Source organism: Corvus hawaiiensis (genome assembly GCF_020740725.1).
Source record: "Corvus hawaiiensis isolate bCorHaw1 chromosome 37 unlocalized genomic scaffold, bCorHaw1.pri.cur SUPER_37c, whole genome shotgun sequence".
In the NCBI taxonomy this organism is placed as follows: domain Eukaryota; kingdom Metazoa; phylum Chordata; class Aves; order Passeriformes; family Corvidae; genus Corvus; species Corvus hawaiiensis.
The window spans coordinates 39042-52557 of NW_025963264.1; the positions used below are offsets into that span (position 1 = coordinate 39042).

General features: G+C 48.8%; 1 protein-coding gene across 1 annotated transcript; it reads left to right on the top strand.

Annotated features, from left to right (window-relative positions):
- Nucleotides 1-673: 673 nt before the first annotated feature.
- On the top strand, nt 674-13503 carry LIPE (lipase E, hormone sensitive type; the record flags this gene model as incomplete). The annotated part of the gene is made up of 6 exons (XM_048293236.1): nt 674-1126; nt 3797-3802; nt 4631-4738; nt 8773-8863; nt 9843-9988; nt 12801-13503. Coding segments are annotated over exons 1-6 (1486 nt in total), but the record flags the coding sequence as incomplete, so codon positions are not given.
- Nucleotides 13504-13516: the final 13 nt, after the last annotated feature.

A 13516-nucleotide genomic window follows, 5' to 3' on the forward strand; every position in this document is an offset into this window, starting at 1 on the left:
AGTCCCCTCCCAGTCCCCTCCCAGTCCCTCCCAATCACTCCCAATCCCTCCCAGTCCCCTCCCAGTCCCCTCCCAATCACTCCCAATCCCTCCCAATCCCCCTCCCAGTCCCCTCCCAGTCCCTCCCAGTGTCCCCCAATCCCCTCTCCGTCCCTCCCAATCCCCTCCCAGTTCCCCTCCCAGTCCCTCCCAGTCCCTCCCAATCCCCTCCCAGTTCCCTCCCAATCCTCTCCCAGTCCCTCCCAGTCCCCTCCCAGTCCCTCCCAATCCGTCCCAGTCCCTCCCAGTCCCTCTCCCAGTCCCTCCCAGTCCCCCCCAATCCTCTCCCAGTCCCTCCCAGTCCCTCCCAGTCCCCTCCAGTCCCTCCCAGTCCCTCCCAATCCTCTCCCAGTCCCCTCCCAGTCCCTCCCAGTCCCCTCCAGTCCCCTCCCAATCCTCTCCCAGTCCATCCCAGTCCCTCCAGTCTCCTCCCAATCCCCTCCCAGTCCCTCCCAGTCCCCCTCAATCCTCTCCCAGTCCCCTCCAGTCCCTCCCAGTCCCTCCCAGTCCTTCCCAATCCCCTCCCAATCCCCCTCAATCCCCTCCCAGTCCCTCCCAGTCCCCCCCAATCCCCTCCCAGTCCCTCCCAACTTGCCTCAATCCCCTCCCAGTCCCTCCCACTCCCCTCCCAGTCCCCCTCCCAGTCCCAATCCCCATGGACCCCCTGCAGTCCCTGCAGCTCCTGGCCAGTGACAACCTCTCCTTCTTCTCCCCGTCCCGCTCCACCTCGGGCACCTCGCGGCGTTTCTGCGACGCCTGCGCCGCCCTCCTGCGCCACGGTCGCCACCTGGGCCCCGCCGTGGCCCACCTGAGCCGCGTGGCTCCCGACTTCGACCTGGACGAAGCCACGCCGGGCAACGGCTACCGCAGCTTGCTGCAGGTGGTCCACGAGTGCCTGCAGAGGGCCGTGGAGCGGAGCCGCTTCGTGGCCACGCACCGGGGGAGCCTCTTCTTCCGCGGCGCGGCCAACGCGGCCGAGCTGGAGGCGCTGGCGGCGGCGCTGGCCCAGCTGCGGGCGCTGCTCGCCCTCGCCGCGAGGATGGCGCAGGTGGCCCGGGGAGGCTGCCTGTTCCCCGACGGCGTCAAGGTGCGCGACGAGGAGGAGGAGGAGGAGGAGGAGGGGGTTTTTGGGGGGGTTTGGGGGGTTTTGGGGGGTTTTTTTTGGGGGGGGGTTTGGGGGGGTTTTGGGGGGTTTTTTTTGGGGGGGGTTTGGGGGTTTTGGGGGGTTTTTTTTAGGGATTTTTCGGGTCATTTGGGGGATTTTTCGGGGATTTTTTTGGGATTTTTTGGGGATTTTTTTGGATTTTTTGGGGGATTTTTTTTGGAATTTTTCTGGTAATTTTGGGGATTTTTTGGGGATTTTTGGAATTTTTAGGGAATTTTTCTGGTAATTTTGGGGGTTTGGGGCATTTTTGAGGGATTTTTGGGGGGGATTTTTTTTGGAATTTTTCTGGTAATTTTGGGGGATTTTTGGGGGATTTTTGGAATTTTTAGGGAATTTTTCTGGTAATTTTGGGGGTTTTGGGGGGATTTTTGGGGCATTTTTGAGGGATTTTTGGAGAATTTTTTTTGGAATTTTCTGGTAATTTTGGGGATTTTGGGGGGATTTTTGGGGATTTTTTTGGAATTTTTGGGGAATTTTTTTGGAATTTTTCTGGTAATTTTGGGGATTTTTTGAGGATTTTTTTGGAACTTTTGGAGGATTTTTTTGGAATTTTTAGGGAATTTTTCTGGAATTTTGGGGGGATTTTTTGGGAATTTTTGGGGATTTTTATGGAATTTTTCTGGTAATTTGGAATTTTTGGGGGATTTTTTGGGATTTTTGGGGGATTTTTGACGGATTTTTGGGGAATTTTTTTTGGAATTTTTCTGGTAATTTTGGGGATTTTTTGTGGATTTTTTTGGGATTTTGGGGGGATTTTTTGGAATTTTTGGGGGATTTTTTTTTGAATTTTTGGGAACTTTTGGGGATTTTTTTGGAATTTTTGGGGGATTTTTTGGGAATTTTTGGGGGATTTTTTTGAATTTTTCTGGTAATTTTTGGGGATTTTTTGGGGACATTTTGGGGAATTTTTCTTGGAATTTTTCTGGTAATTTTGGGGATTTTTTTGGATTTTTTGGGATTTTGGGGGGATTTTTTTGGAATTTTTGGGGGATTTTTTTTGGAATTTTTGGGAACTTTTGGGGATTTTTTTGGAATTTTTGGGGGATTTTTTGGGAATTTTTGGGGGATTTTTTTGATTTTTCTGGTAATTTTGGGGATTTTTTGGGGACATTTTGGGGAATTTTTTTTGGAATTTTTCTGGTAATTTTGGGGATTTTTTTGGATTTTTTGGGATTTTGGGGGGATTTTTTTTGAAATTTTGGGGAATTTTTTTTGAATTTTTCTGGTAATTTCGGAGATTTTTGGGGGATTTTTTTGGATTTTTGGGGGATTTTTTTTTGGAATTTTTCTGGTAATTTTGGGGATTTTTGGGGGGATTTTTGGGATTTTTTGGGAATTTTGGGGGATTTTTTGGAATTTTTGGGGAATTTTTCGGGGAATTTTGGGGGGATTTTTTTTGAAATTTTGGGGATTTTTTTTTTAATTTTTCTGGTAATTTTGGGGATTTTTTGGGGATTTTTTTGGAATTTTTGGGGATTTTTTTTGGAATTTTTCTGGTAATTTTGGGGATTTTTTTGGGATTTTTGAGATTTTTTTTGAATTTTGGGGGGATTTTTTTGGAATTTTTAGGGAATTTTTTTGGGAATTTTGGGGGGATTTTTTTTTGAAATTTTGGGGATTTTTTTTTAAATTTTTCTGGTAATTTTGGGGATTTTTTGGGGAATTTTTTGGGATTTTTTAGGGGGACTTTTTGGAATTTTGGTGAATTTTTTTTGGAATTTTTCTGGGTAATTTTGGGGATTTTTTGGGATTTTTTTGGAAATTTTTTGGTATTTTTTTGGACTTTTTGGGGAATTTTTTCTTGGAATTTTTCTGGTAATTTTGGGGATTTTTTGGGGACTTTTGGGGAATTTTTTCTTGAATTTTTCTGGTAATTTTGGGGATTTTTTGGGGACTTTTTGGGGAATTTTTCTTGGAATTTTTCTGGTAATTTTGGGGATTTTTTTGGAATTTTTGGGGGATTTTTTTGGAATTTTTGGGGAATTTTTTTGGAATTTTTCTGGTAATTTTGGGGACTTTTTGGGGATTTTTGGGATTTTTTTTGGAACTTTTGGGGATTTTTTTGGACTTTTTAGGGAATTTTTTTGGAAATTTTGGGGGGATTTTTTTGGAATTTTTGGGGAATTTCTTTTGGGATTTTTCTGGTAATTTTGGGATTTTTGGGGGATTTTTTTGGAATTTTTGGGGGATTTTTTGGAATTTTTTCTGGTAATTTTGGGGAATTCTTTTGGAATTTTGGGAACTTTTTTGGACCTTTTTCAGCAGCAGGAGGAGGAGGAGGAGGAGGAATTTTGGAGTGGGGTTTTTGGGATTTTTTTGTGAATTTTTGGGGAATTTTTTGGGGAATTTTTCTGGTAATTTTGGGGAATTTTTTTGTTAATTTTTTTTAACTTTTGGGGAATTTTTGGGGAACTTTTTTGGAATTTTTTCAGCAGCAGGAGGAGGAGGAGGAGGAGGAATTTTGGAGTGGGGTTTTTGGGGACTTTTTTGTGAATTTTTTGGGGAATTTTTCTGGGAATTTTGGGGAATTTTTTTTTTTATTTTTTTTAACTTTTGGGGAATTTTTGGGGAACTTTTTTGAATTTTTTCCAGCAGCAGCAGGAGGAGGAGGAGGAGGAGGAGGAGGAATTTTGGAGTGGGGTTTTTGGGACTTTTTTGTGAATTTTTTGGGGAATTTTTCTGGGAATTTTGGGGAATTTTTTTTTTTATTTTTTTTTAACTTTTGGGAATTTTTGGGGAACTTTTTTGGAATTTTTTCAGCGAGCAAGCAGGAGGAGGAGGAGGAGGAATTTTGGAGTGGGGTTTTTGGGACTTTTTTTGTGAATTTTTTGGGGAATTTTTCTGGGAATTTTGGGGAATTTTTTTTTTTATTTTTTTTTAACTTTTGGGGAATTTTTGGGGAACTTTTTTGGAATTTTTTCAGCAGCAGCAGGAGGAGGAGGAGGAGGAGGAGGAGGAATTTTGGAGTGGGGGTTTTTGGGACTTTTTTGTGAATTTTTTGGGGAATTTTTCTGGGAATTTTGGGGAATTTTTTTTTTTATTTTTTTTTAACTTTTGGGGAATTTTTGGGGAACTTTTTTGGAATTTTTTCAGCAGCAGCAGGAGGAGGAGGAGGAGGAAATTTTGGAGTGGGGTTTTTGGGATTTTTTGTGAATTTTTTGGGGAATTTTTCTGGGAATTTTGGGGAATTTTTTTTATTTTTTTTTAACTTTTGGGGAATTTTTGGGGAACTTTTTTGGAATTTTTTCAGCAGCAGCAGGAGGAGGAGGAGGAGGAGGAGGAGGAATTTTGGAGTGGGGTGTTTTGGGACTTTTTTGGTGAATTTTTTGGGGAATTTTTTCTGGGAATTTTGGGGAATTTTTTTTTTTTTTTTTTTTTTTAACTTTTGGGGAATTTTTGGGAACTTTTTTGGAATTTTTTCAGCAGCAGGAGGAGGAGGAGGAGGAGGAGGAGGAAGGCATCAGCGAGGTGGTGCTGCGGGAGTACAGCACGATGCAAAACGGCTGCTTCTACGGCCGCTGCCTCGGCTTCCAGGTGAGCGCCACGGGACGGGGGCGTTCGGGGGCAGTTTTGGGGATTTTGGGGAATTTTCGGGGATTTTTTGGAATTTTTTGGGGATTTTTTTGGGAATTTTAAACAATTTTTGGGAGTTTTGGGGGGATTTTTAGGGAATTTTTGGGGATTTTTTTTGGATTTTTTGGGATTTTTTTTTTATTGTTTGGGATTTTTTTTTTTATTGTTTGGAATTTTTTTTTATTTTTTGGAATTTTGGGGGAATTTTTTGGGTATTTTTAGCAATTTCTGGAATTTTTGGGAATTTTTTGGAGTTTTTTTGGCAATTTTGGGGGATTTTTACGGATTTTTTGGGGGAATTTTTGCAGTACTTTTTGGGAATTTGTAGGGAATATTTTGGGGGATTTTTAGGGAATTTTTTGGGATTTTTTTTTATTTTTTGGAAGTGTTTTGGTAATTTTTAGGGCAATTTTAACAATTTTTTGGGATTTTTTGGAGTTTTTTTGACAATTTTTGGGAATTTTTTTGGAATTTTTGGGAATTTTTGGGGATTTTCGGGATTTTTTTGGGAATTTTTGGAGTAATTGTTGAGAGTTTTTAGGGAATTTTGGGGGGATTTTTAGGGAATTTTTTGGAGTTTTTTGGGATTTTTAGGGAATTTTTTGTGAATTTTTTTGGGATTTTTTTTTGAATTTTTGGGGATTTCTTGAAATTTTTAGGGAATTTTTGCAGAATTTTCGGGGGTTTTTTGGGGAATTTTTTTGGGAATTTTTGGAGAATTTTTTGAGGAATTTCTAGGAATTTTTGGGGGATTTGGGGAATTTTTTTGGGTTTTGGTTGAGGAATTTTTGGGAATTTTTTGGGGGATTTGGGAATTTTTGGGAATTTTTAGGGAATTTGGGGGGGTTTTTTAGGGAATTTTTTTGGGAGTTTTTAGGGAATTTTCAGGAATTTTTTGGGGAATTTTGGGGATTTTTTTGGATTTTTTGGGGGAATTTTTGGGGGGAATTTTTAGGGAATTTTTAGGGAAATTTTTGGAATTTTTTTAAGTTTTGGGAATTTTGGGGGATTTTTGGGGGATTTTTTGGGGATTTTTTGGGATGGAGGAATTGGTTGATTTGGCTCTGTTGACCATTGGTTGGTCTTGGCTTGACCATTGGCCTGGCCTTGACCATTGGTTGGTCTTGGCTTGACCGTTGAGTTGGTCTTGACCATTGGTTGGTTGAGCTTGGCTTCGTTGACCAATGGTTGGTCTTGGCTTGACCATTGGCCTGGTCTTGACCATTGGTTGAGTTGGCCTTGAGTTGAGTTGAGTTGAGTTGAGGTGAGTTGACCATTGGTTGGTCAAAGTTGGCTTGGTTGGTCTCAGGTTGACCATTGGCCTGGCCTTGACCATTGGTTGGTTGAGCTTGGCTTCATTGACCATTGGCTTGGTCTTGAGCTCATTGACCATTGGTTGGTTGAGCTTGGCTTTGTTGACCCTTGGTTGGTCTTGGCTTGACCATTGGCCTGGCCTTGACCATTGGTTGGTTGAGCTTGGCTTTGTTGACCATTGGTTGGTCTTGGCTTGACCATTGGCCTGGCCTTGACCATTGGTTGGTTGAGCTTGGCTTTGTTGACCATTGGTTGGTCTTGGCTTGACCATTGGCCTGGCCTTGACCATTGGTTGGTTGAGCTTGGCTTTGTTGACCATTGGTTGGTCTTGGCTTGACCATTGGCCTGGCCTTGACCATTGGTTGGTTGAGCTTGGCTTCGTTGACCATTGGTTGGTCTTGAGTTGACCATTGGCTTGGTCTTGACCATCGCTTGCTTGGTCTCGGCTTGCTTGGTCTTGGCTTGACCATTGGCCTCGTTGACCACTGGCTTGGTCTTGACTTCCTTGACCATTGCTTGAGTTCACCTTGACCACTTGTCTTGACCCCCGATGACCCCCTGCTGACCACCAATGACCCCCAATGACCACCACTGACCCCTGATGACCCCCAATGACCACCACTGATCCCAATGACCCCAATGACCCCCAATGACCACCACTGACCCCCAATGACCCCCAATGACCCCCGATGACCCCCAATGACCCCTGATGACCCCCAATGACCCCCAATGACCCCCAATGACCCCCAATGACCCCTGATGACCCCCAATGACCCCTGATGACCCCCAATGACCCCCAATGACCCCCAATGACCCCTGATGACCCCCGATGACCCCTGATGAACCCCCAATGACCCCTGATGACCCCCACTGACCCCCACTGACCCCTGATGACCCCCGATGACCCCAATGACCCCCACTGACCCCTGATGACCCCCAATGACCCCCGATGACCCCTGATGACCACCACTGACCCCAATGACCCCCAATGACCCCTGATGACCCCCGATGACCCCCAATGGCCACCACTGACCCCTGATGACCCCCAATGACCACCACTGACCCCTGATGACCCCCAATGACCCCCAATGACCACCACTGACCCCTGATGACCCCTGATGACCCCTAATGACCCCCAATGACCACCACTGACCCCTGATGACCCCCAATGACCACCACTGACCCCAATGACCCCCCAATGACCCCCTGATGACCCCCAGTGACCCCTGCTGACCACCAATGACCACCACTGACCCCCAATGACCCCCGATGACCCCCAATGACCCCTGATGACCCCCGATGACCCCCTGATGACCCCCAATGACCCCTGATGACCCCCAATGACCCCCAATGACCCCCCAATGACCACCACTGACCCCCAATGACCCCCAATGACCCCCGATGACCCCCAATGACCCCTGATGACCCCCAATGACCCCTGATGACCCCCAATGACCCCCAATGACCCGCAATGACCACCACTGACCCCTGATGACCCCCCGATGACCCCCAATGACCACCACTGACCCCTGATGACCCCCAATGACCACCACTGACCCCTGATGACCCCGATGACCCCTGATGACCCCCAATGACCCCCAATGACCACCACTGACCCCCAATGACCCCTGAATGACCCCTGATGACCCCCAATGACCCCCAATGACCCCCAATGACCCCCACTGACCCCTGATGACCCCCAATGACCCCCAATGACCACCACTGACCCCTGATGACCCCCAATGACCACCACTGACCCCAATGACCCCCAATGACCCCCACTGACCCCTGATGACCCCCAATGACCACCACTGACCCAATGACCCCCAATGACCACCACTGACCCCCTGATGACCCCGATGACCCCTGATGACCCCTAATGACCCCCAATGACCACCACTGACCCCTGATGACAAACCAATGACCACCACTGACCCCAGTGACCCCCAATGACCCCTGATGACCCCCAATGACCCCCAATGACCCCCACTGACCCCTGATGACCCCCAATGACCCCCGATGACCCCTGATGACCACCACTGACCCCAATGACCCCCAATGACCCCTGATGACCCCCCGATGACCCCCAATGACCCCCAATGACCCCCAATGGCCACCACTGACCCCTGATGACCCCCAATGACCCCCGATGACCCCCAATGGTCCCCAATGACCACCACTGACCCCCAATGACCCCTGATGACCCCTGATGACCCCCAATGACCCCCAATGACCACCACTGACCCCTGATGACCCCCAATGACCCCCAGTGACCACCACTGACCCCTGATGACCCCCAATGACCACCACTGACCCCTGATGGACCCCCAATGACCCCCAATGACCACCACTGACCCCTGATGACCCCCAATGACCCCTGATGACCCCCAATGACCCCTGCTGACCACCAATGACCACCACTGACCCCCAATGGCCACCACTGACCCCTGATGACCCCCAATGACCCCTGATGACCCCCAATGACCACCACTGACCCCTGATGACCCCTGATGACCCCCAATGACCCCTGCTGACCACCAATGACCACCACTGACCCCCAATGGCCACCACTGACCCCTGATGACCCCCAATGACCCCTGATGACCCCCAATGACCACCACTGACCCCTGATGACCCCTGATGACCCCCGCTGACCCCCCGCTGACCCTCGGTGTCCGCAGTTCGTGCCGTCCCTCCGGCCGTTCCTGCAGACCCTCGCCATCGGCCTCGTGTCCTTCGGGGAGAACTACCGCAGCCGCGACCCCGGCATCGGTGAATTTCGGGGGGGCCTGGGGGCGTTTTGGGGCTCCTTGAATGAATTTTGGGGTCTTTGGGGGTCTCTGGGTGGATTTTGGGGGGTCCTGGGTGGATTTGGAGGGTCCTTGGGTGGATTTGGGGAGTCCCTGGGTGGATTTTGGGGGGTCCCTGGGTGGATTTGGGGAGTCCCTGGGTGGATTTTGGGAGTCTGAACAAATTTTGGGGTCTTTGGGGGTCCCTGGGTGGATTTTGGGGGTCCTTGGGTGGATTTGGGGGTCCCTGGGTGGATTTGGGGGTCCTTGAATGAATTTTGGGGTCTTTGGGGTTCCTTGGGTGGATTTGGGGGGTCCCTGAAGCGTTTTTGGGGTCCCTGGGTGGATTTTGGGGCGTCCCTGAAGGGTTTTTGGGGTGCCAGGGGTGGATTTTGGGGCCTCTTTGGGGGTTTTTGGGGTCCCGGGGTGGATTTTGGGATCTCTGGATGGGTTTTTGGGGTCCCTGAGAATTTGGGGGCTCCCGGGGTGGATTTTGGGGGTGTCCCTGAAGGGTTTTTGGGGTCCCTGGGTGGATTTTGGGATCTCTGGACGGGTTTTTGGGGTCCCTGAGAATTTGGGGGCTCCCGGGGTGGATTTTGGGGTGTCCCTGAAGGGTTTTTGGGGTCCTGGGTGGATTTTGGGATCTCTGGACGGGTTTTTGGGGGTCCCTGAGAATTTGGGGGCTCCCGGGGTGGATTTTGGGGGCGTCCCCTGAAGGGTTTTTGGGGTCCCTGGGTGGATTTTGGGTGGATTTTGGGATCTCTGGATGAATTTTTGGGGTCCCTGTGAATTTGGCGCTCCCGGGGTGGATTTTGGGGTGTCCCTGAGGGGTTTTTGGTGTGCCAGGGGTGGATTTTGCGGCCTCTTTGGGGGTTTTTGGGGTCCCTGGGTGGCTTTAGGGTGGATTTTGGGATCTCTGGGTGGATTTTGGGGTGTCCCTGAGGGGTTTTTGGGGTGCCAGGGGGTCGCTGCGGGGTCGCTTTTCACGAGCGGCAAATTCGCGCTGGACCCGGAGCTGCGCGGAGCCGAGTTCGAGCGCCTGACCCAGAACCTGGACGTGCATTTCTGGAAGAGCTTCTGGAACCTCACCGAGACCGAGCTGCTGGCGGTCGGGACCCCCCAAAAAAACCCCCAAAAACCGACTCGGGACCCCAAAAAACCCCAAAAATCCCGCCTGGAAACCCCAAAAAACCCAAAATACCCCAAAAACCCCACTAAGAGACACCCAAACCCCATGAATCACCCCAAAATCTCCCTGAGGTTCTGGAACCTCACCGAGACCGAGCTGCTCATGGTCAGGACCCCAAAAAAACCCCAAAAACTGAGTCGGGATCCCAAAAAACCCCCCCGAAATTAAGTCGGGGAACCCAAAAATCCCAAAAATCCCACCTGGAAACCCCAAAACCTCAAAATTCCCACCTGGAAACCCCAAAAAACCCAAAATACCCCAAAAACCCTACTAAGAGACACCCAAACCCCATGAAATCACCCCAAAATCTCCCTGAGGTTCTGGAACCTCACCGAGACCGAGCTGCTCATGGTCGGGACCCCCAAAAAAATCCCCAAAAACTGAGTCGGGATCCCAAAAAACCCCCCCCGAAATTAAGTCGGGAACCCAAAAATCCCACCTGGAAACCCCAAAACCTCAAAATTCCCACCTGGAAACCCAAAAAACCCAAAATACCCCAAAAACCCTACTAAGAGACACCCCAAACCCCATGAAATCACCCCAAAATCTCCCTGAGGTTCTGGAACCTCACCGAGACCGAGCTGCTCATGGTCGGGACCCCAAAAAAAATCCCCCAAAAACTGAGTCGGGATCCCAAAAACCCCCCCGAAATTAAGTCGGGAACCCAAAAATCCCAAAAATCCCACCTGGAAACCCCAAAACCTCAAATTCCCACCTGGAAACCCCAAAAAACCCAAAATACCCCAAAAACCCCACTAAGAGACACCCAAACCCCATGAAATCACCCCAAAATCTCCCTGAGGTTCTGGAACCTCACCGAGACCGAGCTGCTCATGGTCAGGACCCCAAAAAAATCCCCAAAAACTGAGTCGGGATCCCAAAAAACCCCCCCCGAAATTAAGTCGGGAACCCAAAATCCCAAAAATCCCACCTGGAAACCCCAAAACCTCAAAATTCCCACCTGGAAACCCCAAAAAACCCAAAATACCCCAAAAACCCCACTAAGAGACACCCAAACCCCATGAAATCACCCCAAAATCTCCCTGAGGTTCTGGAACCTCACCGAGACCGAGCTGCTCATGGTCAGGACCCCAAAAAAATCCCAAAAACTGAGTCGGGATCCCAAAAAACCCCCCCGAAATTAAGTCGGGAACCCAAAAATCCCAAAAATCCCACCTGGAAACCCCAAAACCTCAAAATTCCCCCACCTGGAAACCCCAAAAAACCCAAAATACCCCAAAAACCCCACTAAGAGACACCCAAACCCCCATGAAATTACCCCAAAATCTCCCTGAGGTTCTGGAACCTCACCGAGACCGAGCTGCTCATGGTCGGGACCCCCAAAAAAACCCCAAAAACTGAGTCGGGATCCCAAAAAAACCCCAAAAAACTGAGTCGGGTTCCCAAAAAACCCCAAAAATCCCACCTGGAAACTTTGGGGTTTTTGGGTTTTTTTTGGGTGATTTTTGGTTTTTTTGGGGTTTTTTTGGGGGGGGGTTGGGGTTTTTTTTGGAGGGTTTTTTTTTTGGGGTGGTTCTGATGGGGTTTTGGGGTATTTTTGGGCGGTTTTTTGGGGTTTTTTTTTTTTGGGGAGGGGGATTTTTTTGGGTTTTTTGGGAGTTTTTGGGGGAGGTTTTTTTTGGTTTTTGGGGGTTTTTTTGGGGGGGGGTTTGGGGTGGTTTTGGGGTTTTTTTGGAGGGTTTTTTTGGGGGCGGTTTTCTGATGGGGTTTTGGGGTCTTTTCGGGCTTTTTTCGGCTTTTTTTTGGGGGGGGATTTTTTGGGTTTTTTTTTGGCTTTTTTGGGGGGTCTTTTTTCTTTTATTTTTTGGGGATTTTTTGGGAGATTTTTTGGGGGTTTTTTTGGGCTTTTCTTGGGGCTTTTTTTTGATTTTTGGGGTTTTTTTTGGGGCTTTTTTGGGGGGCTTTTTTTCTTTTTTGTTTTTTGGGGGATTTTTTTGGGGTTTTTTGGGCTTTTTTTGGGGCTTTTTTTTTGGGGCTTAATTTTTGGGCTTTTTTGGGGATTTTTTTGGGGTTTTTTTGGGGGATTTTTTGGGATTTTTTAGGGATTTTGGGGGGCTTTTTTTTGGTTTTTTTTTTGGCTTTTGGGGGGGTTGGGATTTTTTTGGATTTTTTGGGGATTTTGAGGGGGGCTTTTTTTTATTTTTGGGGGGGTTTTGGGGATGTTTTGGGCTTCTTTTTGGGCTTTTCTTTTTTCTTTCTTCGGGATTTTTTGGTGGTTTTTTTTTTGGCTTTTTAGGCTTTTGGGGGGGCCTTTTTTTTTAGGCTTTTTCCCCTTTTCTGTGCTTTTTTGGGGGGATTTTTTGGGTGCGATTTTTTGGGCTTTTTGGGGGGCCTTTTTTTGGGGCTTTTTTTTTTTTTTTCTTTTTCTGGAATTTTTTGGGGATTTTGGGGCTTTTTTTGGTGCTTTTTTTGGGGGGGGTTTTTTTTTGGGATTTTTTTGGGGGGGGCTTTTTTTGGGGGGGCTTTTTTGGGGGGCTTTTTTTGGGGTTGTTTTTGCGATTTTTTTTTTGGATTTCTTTTTTATTTTGGGAGGGGGGGAGGGGATTTTTTGGGGGGTGTTTTTATTCAGGCTTTTTCCGGTGCTTTTCCTTGGGGATTTTTTTGGGGCTTTTTTTGGGCTTTCTTCGGTGCTTTTTTTTGGGGTTGTTTTTTTTTTTTTAGGATTTAGGACATTTCCGCCCCCTGACCCCCCCGCTGTCCCGTCCCGCAGTCGGTGGCCTCGCTGGCGGCCGTGCAGGTGGGGCGTGTGCCGCGCCCTGGCCGTGCCCCCCCGAGCCCCTGGAGCTGCCGCTGGCCCGGGACCCCCTCCCGGAGCGTCACCATCGCCCCCCCCGGGGCCCACACCGGCCCGGGGCCCGTCCACCTGCGGCTGCTCTCCTACCACCTGCGCCAGGGCCAGGTGCGCCTCCGGGGCCGGCTCCGGCCAATCCGGGCCAGTTCGGGCCAATCCGGGCCAATCCGGGCCAGTTCGGGCCAATTCGGGCCAATTCGGGAACGTTCGCGGCAAATTTGGGCCAATTCGGGCAAATTCGGGCCAATTCGGGCCAATTCGGGAACGTTCGGGCAAATTTGGGCCAATTCGGGCCAATTTGGGCCAATTCGGGCCAATTTGGGCAAATTCGGGCCAATTCGGAAAATGCGGGCCAGTTCCGGCCAATCCCGGGCAAATTCGGGCCAATTCGGGAAAATGCGGGCCAATTCGGGCCAATTCGGGCCAATTCGGGAGCGTTCGGGCCAGTTCCGGCCAATCTGGGCAAATTCGGGCCAATTCGGGCCAATTCGGGAGCGTTCGGGCAAATTCGGGCCAATCCGGGCAAATTCGGGCCAATTCAGGCAAATTCGGGCCAATTTGGGAACGTTTGGGCCAATTCGGGCCAATCCGGGAGCGTTCGGGCCAATTTGGGCCAATTTGGGCAATTCAGGAAC